The 26,398-nt window shown below is 50.8% G+C and overlaps 1 protein-coding gene across 2 annotated transcripts; it reads left to right on the top strand.

The window, feature by feature from the left end:
• The first annotated feature begins 10,596 nt into the window (after nt 1-10,596).
• SPINT1 (serine peptidase inhibitor, Kunitz type 1) lies at nt 10,597-25,769 on the top strand. Of its 2 annotated transcripts, none has more exons than XM_046008863.1 (11): nt 10,597-10,913; nt 11,211-11,750; nt 20,075-20,202; nt 20,417-20,555; nt 20,639-20,809; nt 20,980-21,006; nt 21,336-21,461; nt 21,579-21,629; nt 22,962-23,132; nt 23,346-23,393; nt 23,751-25,769. In XM_046008863.1, exons 2-11 carry the CDS (start codon nt 11,270-11,272, stop codon nt 23,972-23,974), a joined length of 1,566 nt encoding a protein of 521 aa, XP_045864819.1. In that variant the 5' UTR covers nt 10,597-10,913; nt 11,211-11,269; the 3' UTR covers nt 23,975-25,769. The 2 variants fall into 2 exon arrangements, with proteins under 2 accessions (XP_045864819.1, XP_045864818.1); XM_046008862.1 differs by having other exon boundaries at nt 10,604-11,000.
• Nucleotides 25,770-26,398: the final 629 nt, after the last annotated feature.

Genomic DNA, 26,398 nt, shown 5'->3' on the forward strand with positions numbered 1-26,398 from the left:
GCTCCGGGAAGGGCAGAGGGTCAAAGATCAATAGGACTTTCTCTGGTGCTGGGAATGCCCATCTCCTGGCTCCTTGCTGCCACTGAGTGGCATGCCCGAGCTGTGCCCCAGCCCTCCTTTTTGCAGCTGCTGGAGCCCAAAGTGATTTCAACTTCAGATAAGCAATGGTCAAGAACGTGCCTTGCCTTGGGAGGAAGAAGGGATGCTCAGGTCCTGAGGGGTGCAGGGCTCTGATCGGTGCTCTATGGCCAGTTGTAGAACAGAACTGGAGTCACATTCACCTGTGAGCCCTCAGCATCCCATCTTCCTGGGACTAGATCCACCTGGGCCCTGAGGAGCTGCAGTCAGATGGATCCTGCAGGAGCAGGGTCCCCGACTGGTAAGTGCTCCTGCTTAGAGTGGAGCACTGGCAGGGGCAGAGTCTCACCAGGGGTAGAGGAATGGTTCTCTCTGGCCCTTGTCAGGTCAGGACCTTCTTGTGTCTGGGTGTGTCTGATTGTGAGCTGCCTTATGGATATGGAAGGAAGAAGGTGCTCCTCTGTCAGCTTGGCTCTGTGCTTGCAAAGATAAATTAATCAAGCTCGTCCCCCATGCAAGTTCCCCAGAGGCAACTGCTTGGGAAGCCATGTTTATCATCACATGACCCTTCCCTGACTCAGGTCCTTCTTGACACAAAGGAAACCTGCAGACCTAACTTTTACCCTGGTAATGAGACTAATAGCTCTAAATATACAGTATTTGCATTCTAAAGGAAGCGTATGTGGTTTTTTTTAAAGATTTTATTTATTTGACAGATAGAGATCATAAGTAGGGAGAGGGGCAGGCAGAGAGAGAGAGAGGAGGAAGCAGGCTCCCTGCCAAGCAGAGAGCCCAACGCGGGGCTCGATCCTAGGACCCTGGGATCATGACCTGAGCGAAAGGCAGAGGCTTTAACCCACTGAGCCACCCAGGCACCCCAAAAGGAAGCGTATGTTTGTTTGTTCAGTCTTTTGTAACAAAAAAAAAAATTTTTTTTTTTTTTTAGAGAGAGAGAGAGAGAATGAGAGCCCGAGCAGGAGGGGCAGAGGGAAAGGAAGACAGAATCGACAGAATCCCCAGAGTGTGGAGCCTGAGTCGGGGCTCCATCTCAGGACCTTGAAATCACCACCCAATCGAAATCAAGAGTCAGACACTCAACTGACTGCACTACCCAGGTGCCCTGTAACAAAAATTTCTAAAAGCTTTTTAGAAAAGTTACAGAAGAACACTGTCATTTTTTAAAAAAGATAAACAGTTCAGAAGGACAAATGAAAAATGGAAGTTTCTCTGCTCTCCCCAGCCCCACTCCCCAGAAGAAACCCCACCAACAGCTTCTGTTTTTAATTCTCCAGTAATCACCATTTATCCCTTTGTATAATATATTTGTCCATTCTAGACAGTATCTCTTGTCTTCTCCCTATGAAGAATGGGAAATTAACTTTGTCATCCCCCTTTACTTTCTACATTCTGATATTTGTTTATAAATTTCTTTTTAGGTCTTGCAGTAGTTGCTTTGAAAATGCTGAGTTTCAGGGTACCTGGTGGCCCAGTCAGTTAAGTGTTTGCCTTTGGCTCAGGTCATGGTCCTGGAGTCCTGGGAGTAAGCCCCATGTGGGGCCCCCAGCTCAGTGGGGAGCCTGCTTCTCCCTCCCCCCAACCGCTTGTGATCTCTCTCTCGCTATTTCTCTCTCTCAAGTAAATAAATAAAATCTTTAGAAATCAAATAAAATATTGAGTTTCTGTTTCCAATGTATCGACTAAAACCATCATACACTGACTCCTGAAAGAGAGCTTTACATAATAGCTAACAGATGAGCCTTTTTCTTTTTAAGATTTTTTTATTTGAGAGAGAGGGTGAACACTCTATGAGATCATGACATGAGCCGAAACCAAGAGTCAGACGCTTATCTGACTGAGCCACTCAGGTGCCTCTAATAGATGAGTCTTTAATGATGAAAAACTGTGGGGCTCTAAGTTAACAGAGGTGGGGAGATGTTTGAGGGCTGCACCCCAGGAAAGCAGCCTGGAAAAGCCCAGACTTTGGAGGAAGGCTGACAGATCTGAGTTCAAACTCAGCTTTTTACCCTGTTTTGCAGTTTCATAACCTTCACATTTCACAACCTCTTTGAGTCCATTTTCTCATCTGCCACATAGGGTTTGGGGGAAGATTAAATGAGTTAATATATGTAAATATGATGTCCAAAACAGAGTTCCTTCTCAAGAGACATCCATTCCCTTCCTTTAAAAAAAAATATATATTTATTTATTTGACACAGAGGACGAGAGATCACAAGCAGGCAGAGAGGCAGGCAGAGAGAGAGGGGGAAGCAGGCTCTCCACTGAGCAGAGAGCCTGACGTGGGGCCCGATCTCAGGACCCCGAGACCACGACCTGAGCCGAACGCAGACACTCAACTGACTGAGCTACCCGGGTGCCTCCACCCCTTTTTGTCTTAATTTGTTTTAAGATTTTATTTATTTATTTGACAGAGAGAGCACAAGCAGGGGGAGCAGCAGGGCAGAGGGAGCGGGAGAAGCAGGCTCCCCACAGAGTAGGGAGCCTGATGCTGGGCCCTGGGATCATGACCTGAGCTGAAGGTAGACACTTAACTGAGTGAGCCACCCAGGTGCCCCCATTCCCTTCCTTTCTTTGCCTTCTCACTCTCTGCCTTCCTGGTGAGGCTCTGTCTGCCAAAGGCTTGCTGAGGGATTTCTCTGCAGTGGTTTTGTTCCTGGGCCTCTGTGGAAGAGAGTGGAAATGAGCAGCAGTGGGGAGGCCTCTAAAATGTAGCCTCAGTCATTAAGTGTCTGCCTTCTGCTCAGGTCAATATCCCACAGTCCTAGCATCAAGCCCCACATGGGGCTCCCTGCTCCACTGGGAAGCCCGCTTCTCCCTCTCCCACTCCCTCTGCTTGTGTTCCCTCTCTCGTCATGTCTCTGTCAAATAAATAAATAAAATCTTTGGGGCCCGTGGGTTAAGCCTTTGCCTTCGGCCTAGGTCATGATCTCAGGGTCATGGGATCCAGTGCCACATTGGGCTCTTTGCTCAGCAGGGAGCCTGCTTCTCTCTCTCTCTCTGCCTGCCTCTACCTACTTGTGATCTCTCTGTCAAATAAATAAATAAAATCTTTTTATTTATTATTTATTTTTATTTTTATTTATTTGACAGAGATCACAAGTAGGCAGAGAGGCAGGCAGAGAGAGAGGAGGAAGCAAGCTCCCCGCTGAGTAGAGAGCCAGATGTGGGGCTTGATCCCAGCACCCTGGGATCATGACCCGAGCTGAAAGCAGAGGCTTTAACCCACTGAGCCACCCAGGCGCCCCAAATAAAATCTTTTAAAAATTAATATATATTTATTTATATTTTTATTTATATATATATATAAATATTTATTTATTATATATTATATTATTTAAAATATATAAATATTTACTTATTATGTTATATTATATATAAATATAAATATATAAATAAAATCTTTAATAAATAAATAAATAAATGACAAAATGTAGCCTGTAGACTCAGGTACTACTGTGATGACCATTACACTCTGTGAGGGGCAGGCATTATTATGCTCATTCCCTCCATTTTCTGTTTCCTATCTTGTGAAGGGTTCAGGAGTGCTTTCAGGAAAAGGAACCTGATCGGAAGACTCAATGGATTTTGTTCATTAACTCATTCACTTAATAACAAAGACTTTAGGAGGTCCTGTAGTAGGCCAAGCATTATGCTCGGGCCTGGGGATTGGCGATCCAAAAGAAACTCTGTCCCCGCCTTCATGGAACTTACAGTGGAGTGTAAAAATAAACCAATGCTAATCAACTAAGCAAAGAAATGTAAAGCTGCAACTGTATTTAGTAATCTGAAAAAAAAAAAAAAAAAAGGTAAAAGGTGCTATAAGAATGTCTACTCAGGATGTGACCTAGCAAGGGGTAACCGTTTGAACTGAGTTCTGAAGGATGAATAGGAGTTAACTAGGCACAGGGACCAGCAGAAGTCAGAGCAAATGCGAAGGCCCTGTGGCAGGAGGGAGATATTGAATGCAAGGATTAAAAGGTCAATGGGAGGGGCACCTGGTGGCTCAGTGGGTTGAGGCCTCTGCCTTCAGCACAGGTCATGATCCCAGGGTCCTGGGATCGAGCCTCACATCGGGCTCTCTGCTCCGCGGGGAGCCTGCTTCCTCCTCTCTCGCTGTCTGCCTCTCTGCCTAGTTGTGAATTCTCTCTGTCAAATAAATTAAAAAAAAAAAAAATTTAAAAAAAAAAAAGGTCAATGGGACTATAACAGAGAGGAGGGAGGGCAACACAGTCATGAGGCAGAACGGGTGGAGGTATCTACACAGGGCCCTGTGATCCACATTAAGGAATTTTGTCTCTCTCCTAAGCACATTGGGAGTCACAGCAAAATCTTAGGCAACAGTGGTGGGATAGGCTGACACGTTCAGATTTAAATTTTCAAAATCTCACCCTGCCTGTTAAATAGAGAATCAGAGGGTACAGAAAATCTGAAGGAGATCAGTTAGGAGACCACTGTTGTAGGGCTTGACTGGGGGAGGTAGTATTGTCAGTAGTGAGAAGGGGACAGTGGAGAACTACTTAGGGGGTACTATTTAATAGAACTTGGTAATGGAATGGGGACACAACATAGGCAAACTTCATAGACGCCCACACAGGGATACAGACAGGTTCACACATGGAGCTTTGTGAGCCTGTTTCCTCATCTGTAAACTGAAGGCTGGGGAGATTTTGCAAGAGCATACAGAATGGCCCCCGTGAACTTCAATGGTACACAAATGAGTTATGCCCATTATGTATGTGTAAGGCTCTTTATTAACATTCTTCCATTTCTGCACTCACACACATCTCACTGGCCTATGCATGTCACCATTAATCAATTAGTTTGCCCAAGATAAGCGAATCATGCCCCGAGATAACATGGAAAGAAAAAAGCACCAAGACCGCAGGGCCACATCAGGATGGGCAAACAAAGAGGGTGCTGGCCTGGGCAGAGGTAAGGGTGTCTGCCCTGCTCCCTGGCTTGACCCAGGTCCAGTGGTGGGATAAAATAGGCCACAGGCAGACACCATCAGAACTACACTGCTCTTAAATACGTCTTCTTTAGGCTCCTGGGTGGCTCAGTTGGTTAAACATCTATCTTTGGCTCAGGTCATGATCCCAGGGTCCTCGAATCGAGCCCCGGCATTGGGCTCCCTGCTCCGCAAGGAGCTTCCTTGGGCCTTCTTCTCCCTTTGCCTCTGCTGCTCCCCCTGCTTGTGTGCTCTCTCTCAAATAAATAAAATCTTTTTTAAAAATGCCTCTTCTGGGGCACCTGTGGGGCTCGGGTTAAAGCCTCTGCCTTCGGCTCAGGTCGTGATCCCGGGGTCCTGGGATCAAGCCCCGCATCAGGCTCTCTGTTCGGTGGGGAGCCTACTTCCCTTCCTCTCTCTCTCTGCCTACCTCTGCCTGCTTGTGATCTCTGTCTGTCAAATAAATAAATAAAATCTTTAAAAATAAAAAAAACTAAAATAAATAAAAATGCCTCTTCTTGGGGTGCCTGGGTAGCTCAGTGGGTTAAGCCTCTGCCTTCAGCTCAGGTCGTGGTCTCAGGGTCCTGGGATCAAGCCCCGCATTGGGCTCTCTGTCCGGGGAGCCTGCTTCCCTCTCTCTGCCTGCCTCTCTGCCTACTTGTGATCTCTCTCTCTCTCTCCGTGTCAAATAAATAAATAAAATCTTAAAAAAAATGCCTCTTCTTTTCCTTCTCTTATTAAAAATGTTTATTTATAGAGGAGCCTGGATGGCTTAATCAGCAGAGCATGCAACTCTTGATTTCGGGATCATGAGTTCAAGCTCAATGTTGGATGTAGAGATTACTTTAAATTATTTTTTTAATGTTTTATTATAAAAGAAAAACATGTTCATTTTAGAAATATTTCTAAGTTTACGGGCGCCTGGGTGGCTCAGTGGGTTAAGCCGCTGCCTTCGGCTCAGGTCATGATCTCAGGGTCCTGGGATCGAGTCCCACATCGGGCTCTCTGCTCAGCAGGGAGCCTGCTTCCCTCTCTCTCTCTCTGCCTGCCTGTCTGCTACTTGTGATTTCTCTCTGTCAAATAAATAAATAAAATCTTTAAAAAAAAAAGATTTATTTATTTGAGAGAGAAAGAGTGCACATGTGTGCATGCGAGTGGGGGGCGGGGGTAGGCCAAGGGAGAGGGAGAGAATCTCAAGCAGACTCCCCACTGAGCATGGAGCCTGATGTGGGACTCAATCCTACCACATGAGATCACGACCTGAGCCAAAATCAAAAGTCCTACGCTTAAGGGACTCAGCCACCCAGGTGTCCCTATACATATCTTTTTTTGTCACTACAGAGTTTAAAAGTTTGGACCATGACTCAGAGTAAGGAATTCATTTACTATCACAATGTACACATATACAAACATGAAACGGAAATTTCTTATGAAGCAAAACTTACCTTTCCTCTGGTATTTTCTTTTTTGTTGTTTGTTTTGGTTTTTTTTTTCCCTCTGATATTTTCTTTTTTTTTTTTTTAAGTTTTTTTTTTTTTTAAGATTTTATTTATTTGACAGACAGAGATCACAAGTAGGCAGAGAGGCAGGCAGAGAGAGAGGAGGAAGCAGGCTCCCTGCTGAGCAGAGAGTCCGATGTGGGGCTCGATCCCAGGACCCTGAGATCATGACCTGAGCCGAAGGCCCTGAGATCACGACCTGAGCCGAAGGCAGAGGCTTTAACCCACTGAGCCACCCAGGCGCCCCTCCCTCTGATATTTTCAAATCGATTTCATTTTATTTTTTCAAATGCTGACAGCAAGTCACTTTGTTTTTAAGATTCACTAATGGATTTCAACCTGTTCTATTAGTAGCAATTCCATGATATAGTTACTCAATCCCCTGTTATTAGATATACAGACTGCTACCAATTTTTTGCCATTATAAATAACACTGTTCTAAACATCCTCGTAACTATTCCTTTGTTAGAATTCCATGATTTTTCTTTTTCCTTAAGAGAAATTTCTAGAGGCGGAATGACAAGGACAAAGGATGTGTAAAATTTTAGTATATGTGCTGCCGAAGCGAGCACAGGATGTGTAAAATTTTAGGGGGGTTTAATATTTATGGTCATATTAGCTCCTTGGAAAGTTGTACCAAATAAACTGCTTATAGTTTGATATCCTAATTTTTTCAGTTAATGAATGTTAGTTATACATTGCTGTATAACAAATTTTGCAGCTTACAACAGTAAGTATTTACTCTATCACCGTTGTAACAGGTGGCTTAGCTGGCTTGCCTGGGTCAGGGATTCTCAGAAGGCTGCAAGTCAGCTGCTGGTCAGGGCTGTTGGTCAGAGACATTAGTTCCTTGTCACAAGGACCTCTCTAGAGAACTACTCGCCACATGACAGCTAGCTTCCACTAGAGCCAGGGCACTGAGAGGAGAATGGCGGCAAGCAAGACAGAAGTCACAGTCTTTCTGCAGTCTAAACCAGGAAGTGACATCCTGAGACTTTTGCTGTGTTCTACTCACCAGAAGCCAGTCACTAGGCCCAGCCACACTCAAGGGGAAGGGGTTACAAAAAGGCAAGAATACTGTAGGTCTGGACCACTGCTGGCCATTTAGAGGCCCCCTATCACACTGGAATATTGTGGGAGCATTTCTGACACTACTAGAATTCTTTAAAAATGCCCCTTTTGGCATCATCTGAGAGAACCTGTCTCCTTTAAATAAAGACTGAACCAATGACAGCGGCCTCACCTTGAATAGAATTACATTACTGGGGGTCCTGGGTTGCTCAGTGAGTTAAAGCCTCTGCCTTCAGCTCAGGTCATGATCTCAGGGTACTGGGATCCAGCCCCACATTGGGCTCTTTGCTCAGCAGGGAGCCTGCTTCCCTCCCACCCCTCTCTCTCTGCCCACCTGTGATCTCTGTCTGTCAAATAGATAAATAAAATCTTTTTTTTTTTTTAAAGAATTACATTACTTTCCCCAAAATTCCTGATGAAAATTTGTTGGTTCTGCATTATCAAGAGAAGCCATGGACTTTGACTTAGATCATTAAAACTGGAATTTTATTTAGGGGCGCCTGAGTGGCTCAGGCGGTTAAGCATCTGATTCTTGGTTTCAGCTCAGGTCATGATCTCAGGGTCCTGGGATCCCGCCACACATCAGGCTCTGAGCTGCTCAGGGAGTCAGTCAGCTTAAAGAGTCTCTCCCTCAGCACTTCCCCACCACCCCACTCACAAACGTCCTCTCTGTCTCTCTCAAATAAGTAAGTCTTTATAAAAAACCAAACTGAAATTTATAAAATGTATTGCTTATGGATCATTAATTAGGACTAAAATTTCATCTATAAATGTATTACCCTTTTATTTCAAATATTATTATCACATAACGAACCACCCCAAAATGTAAAGGTGTAAAACAAACACAGCCTTTTAATTTACTTACCATTCTGCATCTTGGGCGGGGCTTGGCAGGTGCAGTTGGTCTCTGCCAGCCAGCTCAACTGGAGATGAGGATGGAAGATGGCTTCACACAGCTACTCAGCAGGGGCGGGGAGCTGGGAGATGGCTGCACTCCTAGTAGTGGGAAAGTAGTGGGAAAGAAAGTGGGAAAGTGGGAAAAAATTAGTTTTTGATGTCAGAGAGACTTGGAATAAAATTCTGGCTCTATTACTTTTTGCATTTACTGGGCATTCATGGTAGCAAATGTTTAATCTGTGTTAACTCATGTAAGCCTCATAATAACCTATGAAGCCCTACATTGTATGCAAGGAAACCAAAGCACAGAGAGGCTAACTAACTTGCCAAAGGCCACACAGAGAGTAAATGGCAGACGATATCTAAACCCAGGAGCCTGAGTCTAAAGCCCATCAACTCAACCCCTATCCAGCCTCGCCTCCCATTCTTTACTCTGTGACCTCACTGGAGCTAGTGAACTTCTCTGCAAAGTGGAAACTGTTCTCAGAGTTCCTGTGAGTATTAGTAATCATCTCTGTCAAGTGTACTGGTTAGTGTCTTACCTCAAGGTGATTTTTTTCACCACTTGAAAATGAAGTTTTTGCTTTGGGCAGGTTAAATTCTGTGGTGAGGGCAGAAGGGCCAGCTGAAATCAAAGCTGCAAGTGCTATAAAGCCCAGGGTGTAGGCACTAAAGCAATGGAATTGGCTTACCTAGATGTCAATCCTCACTCTGCCACCTGCCACATTACCTGTCACAACCTGCCTGTTCATCTGTATATTGGCGATAAAAATAATACCTGCTTTCTTGGTCTGAGTATATGGGGCAATGTTGGGAAGTGCTTAGGAACCTAAGGGTTTGGACACTGTCAGTGCTTGATGAATATAGGTTTTCATAATGGTGTGGATGGATATAATGATCAGTCTATGGTTATGTAATGTTACCATAGGTAATAGTCTCCTGTGTTAGGATTCTTGTGTGTATAGGGCACTGGGGAAGGCAAAAATCAACCCACAACAAAATCCTTTCTTCCCAGTAACTGCACAATCATTTGCTTCACTTCCAGCATAACATCCTTGCCCTATGTCCACTGTGCTGGGGGCAGTGGGAGAAAAGCAGAAAATCCAAAGAAGGGAGACAGACCCCAGATTCCCACCCCAACACCCAGAAGGTAGGCAGCTGGGGGATGTTGCAGGTTGGCTACAGGACTTAGTAGGTAAAGCTGCTCTACATGAGAAATTTAGAAGAATGTTCCACTGGGTGGGGTTTGTTAAGTCATTGTGAAAAGGTGTGGAATCTCTTTTTTTGGGAGAGATTAATAGGACCTGTCTTGCTCTGCAGGAATAGTCTTTCAGAGGAGTTCTTCACTCACGGCTTCAAGGAGCTCAGGGTTCTGTGAAGGTCATTATCTCAACTACTCTGGTGAGCTGGATGGAATCTCTATCTTTCAAGGATGGCATTCTGCTGGAAGATGGCATTCCTGGCCAGCTGTTGACCAGGAACAGCTTCTTCGTGGGAGAGAAGAGGGAACCTATGCTCCAGGGGACGAGGCAGCAGACCAGTGAGCTAACAGGGACTCAGCTCCGACGGAGACCTGAACCCTGAACGTAAGCCTTGATACACGGTATGGAAGGGCCTCAAACGCAATGGAGCCACGGCAGGTCCCGCAGGAAAGCGTGGAAGAGGGAATTGCCTCAGTTGCTCACTCTGGCAGAAAGGAGGGCTTCCCGGAGCTGGCTAGGGCGGTGACGCTGGAACAGGCATCCCGGATTCCAGTTATCTAAGGTGCAACCCCACAGCTTCGGGGGATCTCTTCCCGCCACGAGATGGAAATGATTTCCCGAGGGCTGACGACGCCCGCCAGATCGTCTGCATCGGGCTTTCCCCGGTTTCTCCTCCCCCAGTCCCTTCACCATTGCCTCAGGCCTGACTGGGAATGATGGCCCGGACCGGAAAGGGAGGCCGGAGGCAGCCGCCTCGGAGCGCTCGACCCCCGAGGGGGCGACCTCGCTGCGGCGTCCCGGCGGCGTCCGGGCCTCCAGGGATCCGGCTGCACTTCTGGGGCGCGGGACCCCGCCGCGAGCCTGGACTCGGCGGAGCGGACGTAGAGCAGGCGGGAGGGGCGCCGCTCAGAGCCCCCGCGGGGAGCAGCGCGCGGGAGAGTCGGGGCCGCGGGGCCGCGGTTCCGCGGGGCTCGGCGGGGCTGGGCTAGCTGAGCGCACCGGGCGTGGGCGGGGCCGGCGGGGCCAGGGTTACTGTCCGCCCCGCCCCGGCCGCACTGACTCAGTTTCACCAGAAACCTGAAGAAGAGGAGGCCGAGCCCCAGCGCACCCGGCACCGGGGCGGAAGCGGCGGCCGGAGCCGCGCAGGAAGCCGGGACCGGAACCTCGGCAGGCCGGGCCCCACCCCACTCACCTGCGCAGGTAACCCGGGCCCCGGAGCGCGAGGCGGGGACGGAGCGGGCTCGGAGCATGTTCGGTCCTTTGTTCGGCGCTGCTGCGTGTGTCCGGGTACGTGGGCTCCTTAGCCGTCCATCTGACCGTCCGTCGGGCGGCGGGCTCACCCGGAGTGCGCGCGACGTGGCCCGCGTCCCCTTCCTCACTCCCCGGGCGCGGGGTGCTCCCCAGCCCTCCCCCGACTTAACTCCCGGCCGGCTCGCCTCCCTTGAAGCGTCGGGCTGATCCCGTGTGTCTCCTTCCCCGTCCCCTACCCTCTTTCAGATCGCTAGCACCCTCGGAGCCCAGAGGCCCGCGCAGTGAAGGTGACCCCCGTGGGGAGGATGGCGACGGCCCAGGGGAGGATGATGGCCTGCGCCCGCCTCTCCCAGGCCCGCGTCCCAGCAGTCGCCGTGTGGCTCCTGTGCGCGCTCCATCTCCTGGGCACCGAGGCTGGGCCGCCGCCCGCACCCACCGGGCTGCCCACGGGAGCCCCCTGCCTGGACCGCTTTACCGCCGGGGTGCCTGCCTTCGTGCTCGATACCGAGGCCTCGGTCAGCAACGGGGCCACCTTCCTGGGCTCCCCCACCGTGCGCCGCGGCTGGGACTGCGTGCGCGCCTGCTGCACCACCCAGAACTGCAACCTGGCGCTGGTGGAGCTGCAGCCCGACGGCGGGGAGGACGCCATTGCAGCCTGTTTCCTAATGAACTGCCTCTACGAGCAGAGCTTCGTATGCAAGTTCGCGCCCAGGGAGGGCTTCATCAACTACCTCACGCGGGAGGTTTACCACTCCTACCGCGAGCTGCGGACCAAGGGTTTTGGCGGTAAGGACGAGGGAAACGGGTGGGATGGATTTGGGGGAAACTTAGAAAAGGGGTTGGTCACGGAGTCCTGGGGAAGGCGAGCATCAGAAAGCAGTAAGGAGGACTGTCTCTTTCTGCCCCGACTCCTCCTCAGAAGTAGGCAGTACAAGCAGTAAACAAAGGGCAGGGTACGTGAGTGGGGAGGGGAAACATTCTAGAGCCCAGACTCTGGGTCCGGAATTCAGGATGTTGAATGGGCTGGTGCTCCGGGATGTGTGTTTGGGAGAGAGGAGGCAGCTCCTTGCCAATCCTAGTTCCTGACTGTGATCTGCGCAGCCAGGGAGTGAGTTGCCTGGAGGCCTCAGGGTGACTAGGTAAGCACCCCCTGCCAAGCACTGTTCTAGGCACCTTGAGGCCCTGTTGAGTGAGCCTGAGGGAGGATGTCTGCTCTGCTGCGGAGCAGGGACAGGTTGGCTTCTGTCTGCACCCCCGTCCCCATCTTTTGGCCTTTTGGTGGTCTGGAGGAAAGGGCCAGACCCCAGATGCTAAAAGACAAGCCTGGTCAGGGGTTGACCTAAAAGAGGACGGGATGGTGTTGTGGGCACAGTACCCAGAGGCTCTGGGGTGGGGGTGATGAGGGTTGCCCTGTGAGTCAGCCCACTGGTATTCGTACCTGGTAGGGGAGGGATGTCAGCTGTCCAGGCAGGTGTGTGTGGACGCGGTGAGCCAGGCAGGGCTCTCCCAGCTGAGGATGTGGTAGCCTTGTTTACTTCCAGGGATAAGGGCAAGGTGGGGGCTCTTCCTTCTTCCTGGGACTGAGCACTGCACTGGGATCAGGGCCCCTCCAAAGACCTTCGTTCCCCATTTTTTCTCCCGCTGCTCTGGCCAGGTGGGGCTCCAGGGCAGGGATGGGTCACAGCTGATAACCTCTGTTAGCACTTGATAGTTGACTGATGGCTGTACCACTCAGCCTCTGACTTTGGCCTCATGACAGCCACTTCTGAAAAGGGTGCTATTAGTCGTCAGCCCACTTTTTAGATTAGGAAACTGACTCCCGTGTTAAATAATTAGCCCAGGATGGCACTGCTTATATATGGGAGACGTGGGACTCAACCCAGGCAGGATCTTCAAAAGTCCCGTGCTGTTTTTCCTGCATAAGACCACCCTTTCTGGTAGAAACCCAGCACTCTGACCCAAAATAGCTCAGGAGATAACAGAACCAGAGGCTGGGCAATTTGGGGGCCAGGACTGGGCTGGTGCTCAGTCTGGGGTGGTCTCCGTTCTGGAAAGTGGAAAAGAGACTGTTTAGCTTTTTCCTGGGCCAGTGTCTCTCTCTCAGGTTAAGGACCTGCTCTTCTCCCTGTCCTTCCAGTAGCTCTCCTGGCTCTCTGAGAAATGGTGGGATGAGAATTCCGGGTGGGGGAGGTGGAGAGTGGACACCATCTCTGGGCCAGGCTGGGCCACCTGAATCCCACTGGCCCAGGGCCTGAGCCTGTTCCACAAGGAAGTGGCACAGAGTGTAGGTGGTGATGACACTAATTGACCTAAGCTGCTGTGCCTTCCTGCTCTGACAGAGGGTCCATGGGACCCCCACTCCGGAACCTGAACCTAAAACTCTGGGTTCTGGTCAGGGAGATGAGCTGGTTGGGGCTCCCTGGTCTTGAGACCAACCTTCCTCATTTGGAAACTCCCCATCTCCCCCAGCCCCCAGACTGGCCTGTTTGCACAACACAGGGTGGAGTGGGGATTTCCTGGGTCACTGAGGAAGCTGGGTAGGGTGTGAACGGAGTGTGAGCTCCAGGCCATTTTTTTTTTTTTTTTAAAGATTTTATTTATTTATTTGACAGAGAGAGATCACAAGTAGACAGGCAGGCAGAGAGAGAGAGAGAGGGAAGCAGGCTCGCTGCTGAGCAGAGAGCCCGATGCGGGCTTCGATCCCAGGACCCTGAGATCATGACCTGAGCCGAAGGCAGCGGCTTAACCCACTGAGCCACCCAGGCGCCCCTCCAGGCCATTTTTAAGGGCGCTGCAGTGCTCTGGGGGGTGAAGGGGAGCTATTTGGTATCAAGGAGTCCATTCTCAGATGAGCCTCGCTAGAGGTTGGAGGTGGGAAAAAGCTGGACAAAGCCATCCTGGAGGCTCAGATGGATCAAGACAGGCAAGGTGGACAGAGGCTCGGGGCATCTAAACCTTTGATTCTTGCACAGGGTAGAGAAATCCTCGACAGGGTGGGTTAGCTTGTTCCCCTTTCCCTGTCTGTGGCCAGGCCAGTCCAGTCCAGATTCCTTTGGCCTCCGGAGCACTCTGGTCCTTCCTTCACTCCCCTCACTTGCCCTCCCCCTCTTTCTGTTGGAGGAGTGGCTTAGGAGGAGGAGTCTGTTTCCTGGAGACGTCCTGAGGCCTGGCAGCAGGGGGAGGGGCTGGCTTTATGGCCACTCTGGCCCTTTGCCCTCTTGAGGGGGTAGGAAGTAGGGAGTGGAAGGGTGGAGCATCTGCCCCTTGCTCCCAGGGCCTGGGGCTGGGTGGATGTGGCTGGTTTGGCCCAAGGTCTGGCGCATCACTCCACTGTCCACTGGGGCTAGCCTGTCTATCTGCTAGGGAGACTGGGGGGTGTCTTGTCTTCAGCTTTCTGAAAAATGTAACAAGGGAGGCACCCCTATGGCCTTGTTTCTCAGAAGTCACCCCAGAACCTGTCCTTCTTGGACCCTTTACTGATTGCCAGCCAGGCCCCCAGAGTGTGGGTTCGGTCCAGACAGGGGCTTTTCTTTCCTGCTCTTCTGATTCTGTTTCCCCACATTCCCGGGAAGCCAGGGCCTCCTTTTCTCATTCTTCTAGGCCTCCACACCTGCATCTGACATGCTTTTCTGTGGAAGCTCTCTCCTCCCATCCTTCACAGGCCCTGTGTGTCCTGGTCTTCCCTCTTGGGTCCACCCTGTGTGAGTCTGCCTCATCAAAGAGGAATCTCTGTGACTCAGCCTCCCACTAGCGTTCTTATCTCTTACCTTCTCTTCTTCCTTTCAATTCACTCTCAACGCTTGACATAACTCTCTGTAGAGCCTTACTAGAGGGCAGTTCAATAATATCCATCCAAACTGTAAAAGGGGGCGCCTGGCTGACTCCGTCGGAACAGCATGCGACTCTTGATCTCGGGATGGTGAGTTCAGGCCCCATGTTAGGTATAAAGATTACTTAAATGAATAAATAAATTAAAACTTTTTAAAAACCCGGTAAATGGGGGCACCTGGGTGGCTCAGTGGGTTAAGCCTCTGCCTTTGGCTCAGGTCATGATCTCAGGGTCCTGGGATCGAGCCCCGCATCCAGCTCTCTGCTCATCGGGGAGCCTGCTTCCCCCCCGCCCCAACACGCCTGCCTCTCTGCCTCCTTGTGATCTCTCTGTCAAATAAATAAAATATTTACAAAAAAAACCAACAACCCAAGTAAATGCACATAGCCCCCAACACAGTTCCACTTGCAGGAATTCATCTGGTGGCCATACTTACATGTGTGTAAACCAGCTTACCAACCAGTTACTCACTGTACCATTGTTTATAACAGTGCAGAATTGGAAATCATCTAAATGTCCGTCAACACAGCCTATAATTGGATATGGTAATGCTGTTTTAATAATAATAATAATATACCTGAGGCAGTATGGTTTAGTTCTTAGTAGGGAAGGGAGAGGAGAAGAAAAAAAGAAAGAATCTAAATCAAGAGGAGACCGGTGTACTTGGTAATTAAGTTGTAAGTTATGGTGCATTCATATACTGAGTACTGTGCAGCCAGAAATAAAAGGAAATTGTTTCGGGGCGCCTAGGTGGCTCAGTGGGTTAAAGCCTCTGCCTTTGGCTCAGGTCATGATCCCAGGGTCCTGGGATCGAGCCCCGCATCGGGCTCTCTGCTCAGCAGGGAGCCTGCTTCCTCCCTTCTCTCTCCCTGCCTGCCTCTCTGCCTACTTGTGATCTGTCTGTCAAATAAATAAATAAAATCTTTAAAAAAAAAAAAAAAAGGAAATTGTTTCCGTGTTGCTATGGAATGATTTCCAAAACATACTGTGGGAAAACCACGAAAGAGATCTTGCATGCTCCTGAATTCAGTACTATCTCTCTTGATACTCACAAACACACACACGCACACACACAAAATAGTATGAATGGGTCTCCCACTCTCCCTGCTTGTGTTCCCTCGTGGGCTGTCTCTCTCTGTCAAATAAATAAAATCTTAAAAAATATATAAGATTTTAATTATCTGAGAAAGAGTATGAGCAGGAGGGGAGGGGCAGAGGGATAAGCCGACTCAGCTTTGAGCAGGGAGCTGGGTGCGGGGCTCGATCCCAGGACCCTGAGATCATGACCTGAGCCAAAGGCAGATGCTGAACCCACTGAGCCACCCAGGTGCCCCTCTTTTGTACTTTTTGAATTTTTTATCCTATATATGTACTGCCTAAGTTAAAAACAACCCTGAGATTATAAAAAGCAGTCATAATCACACTTCTAAGTAGATGGGTGACTTATAGCACGGTGTCTTAGAAAGAGCTATGGAGTCAGATAGACCAGGGTCCAGATCCCAGCTTTTCTGTTCAAAAACTGAGTGACCCCGGGCAAGTCATTGAACCTCTCTGGTGTCAGTTTTCTGATCTGGAAAGGGGCAAAAATGCAGTTGTGGCATGATGGTTAGGAACGTAGGTGACTTAGATCAAGGGTCAGCAAACTTCCTGTTAAGGTTCAAATAGGAAATATTTATGCTTTGTGGCCCATATAATCTTTGTTCCAGCCAGTCCACTCTCTTGTAACACGAAAGCAGCCGTTGACGATACATAACTGAACAGGTGAAGCTGTATTCCAATTCATGGACACACATTTGAAATTTAGGTGCTTTCCCATGTCACAAAATACTAATCTTCTGGTTTTTTTCAACCATCTAAAAGTATAACGGGTAGTGGGCCAGATTTGGCTTGCAGGCCAGAGTTTGTCAGCTCTTACTGTAGATGATACGGTCGCCAGCTGATGTTGAACTCTTGGAAGCTTTGTCAGTAAATCCAGTTCCATATCTCTCTCCATCTCTGGTCTCTCCGGAGCTCGCAGGCACACTTCTGCTGCCTGCTGGTCACTCCTCTCAGTGGTCTTCCCTCCCTCAAGTTCAGCCTCTCTGATTGAACCCCACAGGTTCCCTCTAGATTGGGTTTCCTTTCTGTCTGCGCCCTGACTTCTTTCCCACCTGCCCGTGCCTGTCAGACAATGGAAGTGTCTGTCTGGCATTCTTACCACATCCTCCTTTCCATTTCCTCTAATTCCAAGTACTCCCTTCGCATGTGCCCTGAACTGCTGCACTGGTCCCCTCACTGGCCTCCTCGCTTCAGAGAAGTAATTCAAGATGGGGCCCCTGGGTGGCTCAGTCGGTCAGGCATCTGCCTTCAGCTCAGGTCATGATCCCAGGGTCCTAGGATAGATTACCGCATTGGGCTCCCTGCTCAGAGGGCGGCCTGCTTCTCCCTCTGCCGCTCCACCTGGGTGTGCTCCTTCTCTCTGACAAATAAATAAAATCTTTTTTTTTTAAAGATTTTATTTATTTATTTGACAGAGATCACAAGTAGGCAGAGAGACAGGCAGAGAGAGGAAGGGAAGCAGGCTCCCTGCTGAGCAGAAAGCCTGATGCGGGGCTCGATCCCAGGACCCTGGATCACGACCTGATCTGAAGGCAGAGGCTTTAACTCACTGAGCCACCCAGACACCCCAAATAAATAAAATCTTTAAAGAGGGGGGAAGCACCTGCGTGACTCAGTCGTTTAAGTTGTTTTAAGTGTCTGCTGCCTTCGGCTCAGGTCATGAACCCAGGGTCCTGGGATCGAGCCCCGCATCGGGCTCTCTGCTCAGCAGGGAGCCTGCTTCCCCCTCTCTCTCTGCCTGCTTCTCTGCCTACTTGTGATCTCTCTCTGTCAAATAGATAAAATCTTAAAAATAAATAAATAAATAAAATTAAAAATTAAAAAAGGAGGGGGGGAGTAATTCAGGACAGAGGGATCACTTGCTGTATCCTGGAGCTTGGGAGGGCCCCTCCCTTCAGACTCCTGGACCCCGATCATGCATCTAGGAAGTCTGTGTCTGGTGCAGCCCTGGCCTCCAGGACTCTGCCACTGCTCATGGCCATGGCTGTTCCCTTCCTGTAGCTCCAGTTCTTAAATGTTTGAATGTCATTTCTGCTGTGTCCGCGTGCTCTGGCTCCGCATTGAGAGCCCTTTGAGGTATGTCCTACCACGCTGGCCTCTTTCTTGTCCTCCAGACCAGCCTTGCGAAACCCCAGCTCCTTTTTTTGGCTCACGTTTTCTGCTGTTATCAATAGCACAGCACAGCACATCTTCCCCACAACCAAACCAAAAAAAAAAAAAGACAAAAATTAAAGAATTAGAGGGCGCCTGGGTGGCTCAGTGGTTTAAGCTGCTGCCTTCAGCTCAGGTCATGATCTCAGGGTTCTGGGATCGAGTCCCACATCGGGCTCTCTGCTCAGCGGGGAGCCTGCTTCCCTCTCACTCTCTGTCTGCCTCTCTGCCTACTTATGATCTCTCTCTGTCAAATAAATAAATAAAATCTTAAAAAAAAAAAAAATTAAAGAATTAGAAACTCATTACTTCGCTGTCCACTGGGGCTCCAGAAAGCCTTCTCTCCTTCCGCTGACTTCCTGTGGCCTCTCCCCGCTCGGCGTGTCCACTTCCTTGTCTAGGACGCACACCACACATTGCTTCATCTTGACTGGTCTTTTCTCCATGTTGCTTCCTGGTGCTCAGTGTCATCTGCCCAGCAGGATTGGAGTCCCCTCAAAGGCAGCGTCTCCCTTCCTGCAGCTGCTGAAACAAAGTACTACAAACCGGGTGACTTCAAACCACAGAATTTTATTGTCGTACAGTTCGGGAGGCCAGCAGTCCGGAATCCAGGTGTTGGCAGGGCCCGGGTCTCCCTGAAGAGTCGGGGAGGAGCCTTCCTGGCCTCTTCCAGCTCCTGGCGGCTCCAGGTGTTCCTTGGCTGCGGCTGCATCACTCTCGTCTCTATCTCCGTCTTCACACGGCTTCCCTTCACTCTGTTTTCTCCTCTTCTGTCTTCTATAAAGACGTGTCATTGGATCGGCCTAGCCAGCTAACCCCGAATGATCTCATATGGAGATGCTTAACTTCACTGCTTCTGCCAAGACCCTTTTTCCAGAGAAGGTCACATTGACAAGTTCTGGAGTTAGATATGTAGTTTGGGTCCCAGCATTCACCCTAGTACAGGCAGGAATCCTGCTTTGGTCTTGTTTCTCCCAAGCCCCTAACTTGAGACTGGGGGAAGCCGCAGGCACAGGCACTGTCAGACTGAGGGAGGGTGTGACTCCCTGGAGACCCCTCATAAGGGGAGGCAGAGTCTGTCTGTGGTGCCAGAGGCAAGCACTCTCCTCCCGTGGCTGCGAGCTCTGGGACACCCAAGGCTTGCCATGTTGCTGCCCAAGGACACTGTGTTTCAGATCTCTACCAGGCTGGCTTTCCCAGCCAGCAATCCAGACCAGCAGAATGAGGGGTAATAGTGTTAATTACATATTTATTTACTTGGCTTTTCAAAAAATATTGTTACTTTAACTTTTTTTTTTTTTTTTAAGATTTTTGTTTATTTATTTGACAGACAGAGATCACAAGCAGGCAGAGAGGCCGGCAGAGAGAGAGAAGGAAGCAGGCTCCCTGCGGAGCAGAGATCCCGATGTGGGGCCCGATCCCAGGATCCTGGGATCATGACCTGAGCCGAAGGCAGAGGCTTTAACCCACTGAGCCACCCAGGTGCCCCTTACTTTAACTTTTTAAAGCAGTTAGCACAAATACCTGGTTGTTACAGAAAATGGGAATAAGCTCCTCTCTCGTATATATTTTTTCCTTATTTGGGATCAGATGGGACATAACTGCTCTGTATTTTGCTTCCAGAAGCAGGTTTTAGATTAAAAATGCCTTCAAGGGGCACCTGGTGGCTCAGTTGGTTAAGCATCTACCTTGAGCTCAGGTCATGATCCCAGGGTCCTGGGATTGAGCCCCGTGTTAGGTTTCTTGCTCAGCAGGGAGCCTGCTTCTCCTCTCCCTCTGCCCCTTATCCCCTGCTCATGCTCTCTCTCTCACTCTCTCAAATAAGTAAATAAAATCCTTAAAAAAAAAAAAAATGCCTTCAGTATACCAAAGACACATCTAAATAGAAGGCAGGATGCCGATTTAGTTGTGAGCCCCTACCTGGGCCCTATGCATGCTGCTGAGCCCCGATGTGGCCCCGTATTGTTCCCCAACTTCAGGAGAGCTCTGGTCCATTCCGTGAGAGTTGACCTGACCTTAACTTCCTCCTCAGCATCCCGGATCCCCAAGGTCCGGGCAGGCATAGACTTGAAGGTGCAGCCCCAGGAACCCTTGGTGCTGAAGGACATGGAGAACACAGATTGGTACCTACTACAGGGTGACACGGATGTCAGAGTAGAGGTGAGACACTGGACTGGCTCCCTGACTCCCACTTCAGCTTTCCAGGGCCACAGGCCAGTCTGAGGTTCCAGATGGGTGGGGTGGATAGAAGCCAAGGATCCCTTTAATACCAAGCCCCTTTGCCCTCCCTATGGGGGTGGCTGTGTGGCAGGGAGGACCTGGGGCAGCCCAAGGGCATCCGGGGTCCCAGCCTCATGGCTCTTCCTGTGTGTAGAAGAATGAGCCGGACCAGGTGAAGCTGTGGGGACTCAAGGAAGGCACCTACGTGTTCCAGCTGACAGCGGCCCATTCCAACAAGCCAGAGAGCATGACCAATGTCACAGTTACTGTGCTATCCCCCAAGCAGACAGAAGGTGAGGGAGGGGGTAGGGAGGCCGTTTGTGGAGCCAGGCCTCTCTGTTGATGTGGCCCCTCACAAGCTCTCCCTTCCCCCCAGAATATTGCCTCGCATCCAGCAAGGTGGGCCGCTGCCGCGGTTCCTTCCCCCGCTGGTACTACGACCCCAAAGAACAGATTTGCAAGAGTTTCGTTTACGGAGGTTGCTTGGGCAATAAGAACAACTATCTTCGGGAAGAGGAGTGCAAGCTAGCCTGCAGGGATGTGCAAGGTGGGCCTTTACGGGGTAGCTTTGGGGCTCAGGTGACTTTCCCCGTGGTGGTCTCTCTGACGGTCAGGGCAGTGGGCGGGGGAGTCCTTCATTTCCAGGTGCCCCTGTCAGCTTGTCCCTGCCGGGACCTGGCACTGACTCCTCTCACTCATCTGTTTTCTTTCTTCTAGGCCCCTCACTAGAAAGGCACGGTCCGGGTGAGCTTTGCTCCTTTCCCTCTTCCCCTCACCTCGGCCAGGTCATGGCTTTGTCACTGCCCCAGCTCCCTTTGCCCAGCCCATTCATGCACTCATAGGATGTGGAAGGACCACAAGTGTCCCACCCCTTGCTGCCCAGCACCCTGTCAGGATCTGCCCAGTTTGTGTGCGGGAGGGCTTGTGGGGGGCAGGGGTGCCGGTCGGGGAGCAGGGGATGTGTCATAATGCTGTGTTGGGGTAGAGGAGGCCAGGTCGATGATGGACTCTTGGTACCTGGTGACCTGTGCTTGAGCCTGACCTCACCCTTAATGCCATCCTGCCCCACCCAGTGTGCTCTGGCACCTGTCACCCCACCGAGTTCCGCTGCCGCAACGGCTGTTGCATCGACAGCTTCCTGGAGTGTGACGACACTCCCGACTGCCCCGATGCCTCCGACGAGGCCACCTGTGAGAAATGTGAGGCCTAGGAGAGGGAGGGGCGGTGGGCCAGGGTGGGGAAGGCCTGCACTGTGCACCCTGCACCCCGGGGGGAGACCCCTGTGGGTCTGAGCCTCTGACCTTTCACCTTTGCAGACACCAGTGGCTTCGAGGAGCTCCAGAACATCCACTTCCGCAGTGACAAAGGTGAGATTCTCCCCTGTGCCCGGACCCGGGACAGAGGCCTGCACTGCTGTCTTCCCTCACTGCTCCAGGGTGCCTGAGGGGCCTGAGGGAGGGGGTACAGGGTGGGGTGGATAGAAGCCAAGGATCCCTTTAATACCAAGCCCCTTTGCCCTCCCTATGGGGGTGGCTCTGTGGCAGGGAGGACCTGGGGCAGCCCAAGGGCATCCGGGGTCCCAGCCTCATGGCTGGGTGTGTCCCCTGCAGGTAGAAAGCTGGCGGGCAACTAGGCTCTCTTCATTTCCATGTTTCCCAAGCATGGGTCCTCCTCGTAACACCTTCAGAGATTGAACCATGCCTGCATATCACCGAGACGTGATTTACTTACCATTTTTCCTATAAATCAAGTACTTTGTTTTTTTAAGAGTTAATTTATTTGAGAGAAAGAGAGAGAGAATGAGCAGGAAGGAGGGGCAGAGAGAGTGAGGGAGAGAAAAGCAGATTTCCTACCGAGCAAGCAGGAATCCTAGTATCCTGGGCTCAATCCCAGGACCCCGAGATCATGACCTCAACCGAGGGCAGACACTTAACCAACTAAGCCACCAGGTGCCCAAAGTCAAGTACTTTTTAAACTTAATGTTATTATAAATAAACAAACTTAATGTATTAAAGGAAATGTCATCTCACTAGCATACATGGAAAGCCACTATTACATGCTGCAAATCAAAAAATATGGTTATTAAAATAACCATAATAAAACAATGTTAATAGGGGTACCTAGGTCACTCAGTGAGTTAAAGCCTCTGCCTTCAGCTCAGGTCATGATCCCAGGGTCCTGGGATCGAGCCCCGAATCCGGCTCTCTGCTTGGCGGGGAGCCTGCTTCTCATCCTCTCTCTCTGCCTGCCTTTCTGCCTACTGGCGATCTCTATCTGTCAAATAAATAAAGTCTTTTAAAAAAATGTTAATAAATTTTAGCCCTAGCCCCACTAGGGCTCAGACCCTGAGCCGCCTTTGTTAAAAGATAGACCATCCAGTGTTGGATAGAAAAACCAAGACTGTGACACAATTGGAAAAGCTGAAAAAAAAAGAAAATAAATAAATAAATGAATAACAATAAAAAACAGTTACACAAGTCAATGGAGGGTATTTCTGGGCCTAAAATTGTTGTCCAGGATCTGTCTTCCTTGCTTCTGGCAAAACTGCCAGAAGGGCCAGCTGTTTCTGGGGCCCCCTGAAGCCCTCCCTGCGTCTCAGCATGAGGCAGGAAGCAGTGATCCTGTGGAGCCTGGTGAATGGCAGCAGGGAGGCCCCCAATGGACCCGCTCACCCCTTTGGCCTGCTCTGTACCCCCCAGGGCACTGTGTGGACCTGCCAGACACAGGCCTCTGCCAGGAGAACATTCCACGTTGGTACTACAACCCCTTCAGTGAACGCTGTGCCCGCTTTACCTATGGTGGCTGTTACGGCAACAAGAACAACTTTGAGGAGGAGCAGCAGTGTCTTGCATCCTGTCGCGGTGTCTCCAGTGAGCTGGGCAGTGGGGCTCAGGAGGCGAGGCGGGAAAGGGCTCAGCTAGAGCACTGTGCTCTGTCTCCAGGCCTGGGCCAGTCCTGGCTCATCATCAGAGTACCTGGAATGGGGGTAGCGGAGGGTGGCAGTGGGTGGTCTGGGGCGCTAAGGAGCAGCTGAGTCTCAGAGCCTTGAGTATTGACTTGTTTCTCTCCTCATCCTTTTGTAGAGAAGGATGTTTTCGGGCTCCGCCGGGAAAGCCCCATTCCTAACATAGGTGAGCCCTGGTCTGCCCTCTCATGGACGGGTGGGTGTCCTCCCAAGGATTAGCTCCGTGTGGTCAGTGCTGACTGCCAAAACCTGTATTGAGAAGGATCCTGAGGTTGGCTAAAGGGACAGAGTGCCCATAGCCACAAGCAGAGGAAGGAAGCATGGGAAAGTGCATGTCGTACATTTGCCGTCAGAGTTCCAGGCCTTTCCTTGAGCTTCTGATGGAACCCAGCTGCTTATTCGCTGGAGGTCGATTCACACCTGGCATCCATCTGACTTGGTCCTTCTGCACGGAGTGGGGGGTGGGCATCAGAGCTGAGCAGGCCCTGGGAGCTCGCCTCCATTATGCCCCTTCTTCCCCCAGGCTCCGTGGAGGTGGCCGTTGCGGTCCTCCTGGTCACCTGCATCGTGGTGGTGACAGCCCTGTTGGGTTACTGCTTTTTCAAGAACCAGAGGAAGGGCCTCCACAGATACCGCCACCGCCGCCAACACCACCACCCTCAGCCCCCTACCCCTGCCAACTCTACGGTCTCCACCACAGAGGACACGGAGCACCTGGTCTATAACCACACGACCCGGCCCCTCTGAGCCTGGGGCTCTCGCAGCCTCTTTCCAGCTCTTGCCTGGCCCTGCTTCCTCCTTGCCAAGATGGAAGCCTGGGCCGGGGAAAACTGCGGGACCAGACTCCTACAGCCTGGTTCCCAGGCCCACTTTGCTTCTGAGGCAGGGCTCTAGCCCCTCTGGGAGACGTCTCAATGAAGCTTAGGCCTCCCATTCCTGACAAAGCTCCAGGGTCTAGGAGGAGCCAAAAACCTTTGAGCCGAGTCCCACACACAGATGGACCTGTTTGCCTAGGATTTCAGAAGAAGTTGGAGTTTTGTTTCTTGGTCACAGTGGCCTGTCCCCACCCTGTGGCATTGGGAAGGGGCCTGTGGTCATGTCAGAAACTGGAGGCCCCCCAAGCCCTCCCCTTCCCACTCTGCACAGACCAGGGCTAGGGGCAAGAATGTCCCTGTATATTTTGTGCTGTAAAGTTGCTTTTTTGTTTATTTAATGTCATGGGGATGGGTAAGAGGAGTGGAAAGAGGCTGCCTCTTCCCTTCCTCCAAGAATGAGGCCCCGCCAGCCCGCCAGCCCGCCAGCCGGCAGCTGCTGTGTCCTCCCCACATGCCCCAGGGCTCTCAGGCATCACACACCGCCCCTTTCCCCCCCCCCCCCCCCCCCCCCCCCCCGCCTTCCACAGGCCCCAGTCCACCCACAGGGTAATAAAATGGTTGGTTCTGTGAGGCTACCGCCTCTGCTCTGTGGGGCAGGAGAGGGACAGGGCTGCTGGGGAAGGGGGGAGGCGGTGGAATAGGACTGCCCTGTACAACCGGTTCCGTGGTTCCCCGGTTTGGCCACCCTGCTTAGCAGGTTTTCCCACCCTTCCCGAAACTGCCCTCAGCCCCTGAGGGTGGAAAGAATTGCCAAGTTTGACCACCAGAAGGGAGCGGTGAGAGGGCCATGGAAGAAGGGGGCCCAGGGAGGCTGCTGTGCTGCCTGGTAGCATTATGTCTTCCTGGTTTGAGCCCTGTCAACAAGCCTGCTTGGTTGCTGGGGCAGATCCTGAGTGCTGTGTGTAGTGGAGAACTCAGGGGCAGGGAGGGAGCATGGTGTTGAGCTCTAGGTCTTCACTCCTATTGGTGTGGGGGCCTAGGTCACCGCTGTCTCCCCTGCACCCCCTCCCACCAAAGAAGTTTTGGCCTCTTCACAGGAGTATAACTGCTCCCCAGGCTCTGAGCTCCTGCCCAGGGGCGTTTAACTGAGGTACTCCACCCCACACCCTGCTGTGTTTCAGCCAGTTTTTGTTTGGGAAAAAAATCCTTTCATTCATTTCTTCAACAAATTATATATTGAGCTTCTATGTGCACTACACCTCCAATCGGATATTGTCAAAATAAGCATGCAGGAAGCCTTGCGTAAGTGCTTTATGTATCTTAAGTTCTTGCCTGGCACCCAGCCCTGTGATGAGGGAAGGTACTATTATTATCCCCCATTTTCCAGGACACTGACTCAGCAAAACTGAGTTCCCAGGGTCCTAGAGGTACTGAGGATATGTTAGGGTTCAAATCCTAACATGGCTCCTAGTCTTACCAAAGAGATACTTTTGGACTATAATAATTGCTGTACGGAAAAATAACACGGAGGAGCACTTGGGGGGCACAGTCAGTTGGGCATCTAGCTCTTGGTTTTAGCTCGGGTCATGATCTCAGGGTCATGGGATTGAGCCCAGCATCAGGCTCCAAGCTTGGAATGGAGTCTGCTCGGGTTTCTCTCTTACTCTCCCTCTGCCCCTCCTGCCCATGCTCTCTCTAAATAAATCTTAAAACATGAAGATGTGAAAGGTTGGGGGCTACAAATGATTGCAGGTAAGGGTACATATTTGGCTCCCAGAAGTGTACAGCTCCATGAAATTTCCATAACCACATGCACCCAGGAGGCAAGCACCTGGATCAAGAAGCAGAACCTTGGGTGCCTGGCTGACTGGGTTGACTGCCTTCAGCTCAGGTCATGATCCTGGAGTCCCAGGATGGAGTCCTGCATCTAGCTTCCTGCTCAGCCGGGAGTCTGCTTCTCCCTCTGACCCTCCCCCCTCATGCTCGCTTGCTCGCTCGCTCTCTCAAATAAAATCTTTTTAAAAAGCAGAACCTTTCTAACATCCCAGGATGAGCCTCCTTTCGATCACTAACACACTACTGTGTTCTTGTAACTGTCACGCACTCAGCCTGGACCACATCCTACTTTCTCATCTTTTGGCCTAATTGTTCTTCCCCAAAGGCACCCACCCTCACTCAGGTGGGAGACAGGCCCTGAGCAGAAAGTGCTCCCTTCTCTCTCTCTCCTTACCTGTCTTCCCTCTAGATTGTGAACTTCTGGAGACAACAGATGGTATCTTTGTAGTCTCGGGTCTCCATCACCCCACATCCCCTCCATGACCTTAGTAAATGATAGTAGATAGATAGCAGAGGCAAG

The sequence above is a fragment of the Meles meles genome, chromosome 6 (genome assembly GCF_922984935.1).
Source record: "Meles meles chromosome 6, mMelMel3.1 paternal haplotype, whole genome shotgun sequence".
Classification (NCBI taxonomy): domain Eukaryota; kingdom Metazoa; phylum Chordata; class Mammalia; order Carnivora; family Mustelidae; genus Meles; species Meles meles.

What these genes read in the sequence shown, in the direction of transcription:
- SPINT1 (XM_046008863.1), top strand. Translation starts at nt 11,270, where the DNA reads ATGGCGACGGCCCAGGGGAGGATGATGGCCTGCGCCCGCCTCTCCCAG. An exon ending in ACACGGATGTCAGAGTAGAG is followed by an intron (nt 20,203 to 20,416) that starts GTGAGACACTGG and finishes TCCTGTGTGTAG; the next exon opens with AAGAATGAGCCGGACCAGGT. An exon ending in ACTAGAAAGGCACGGTCCGG is followed by an intron (nt 21,007 to 21,335) that starts GTGAGCTTTGCT and finishes TGCCCCACCCAG; the next exon opens with TGTGCTCTGGCACCTGTCAC.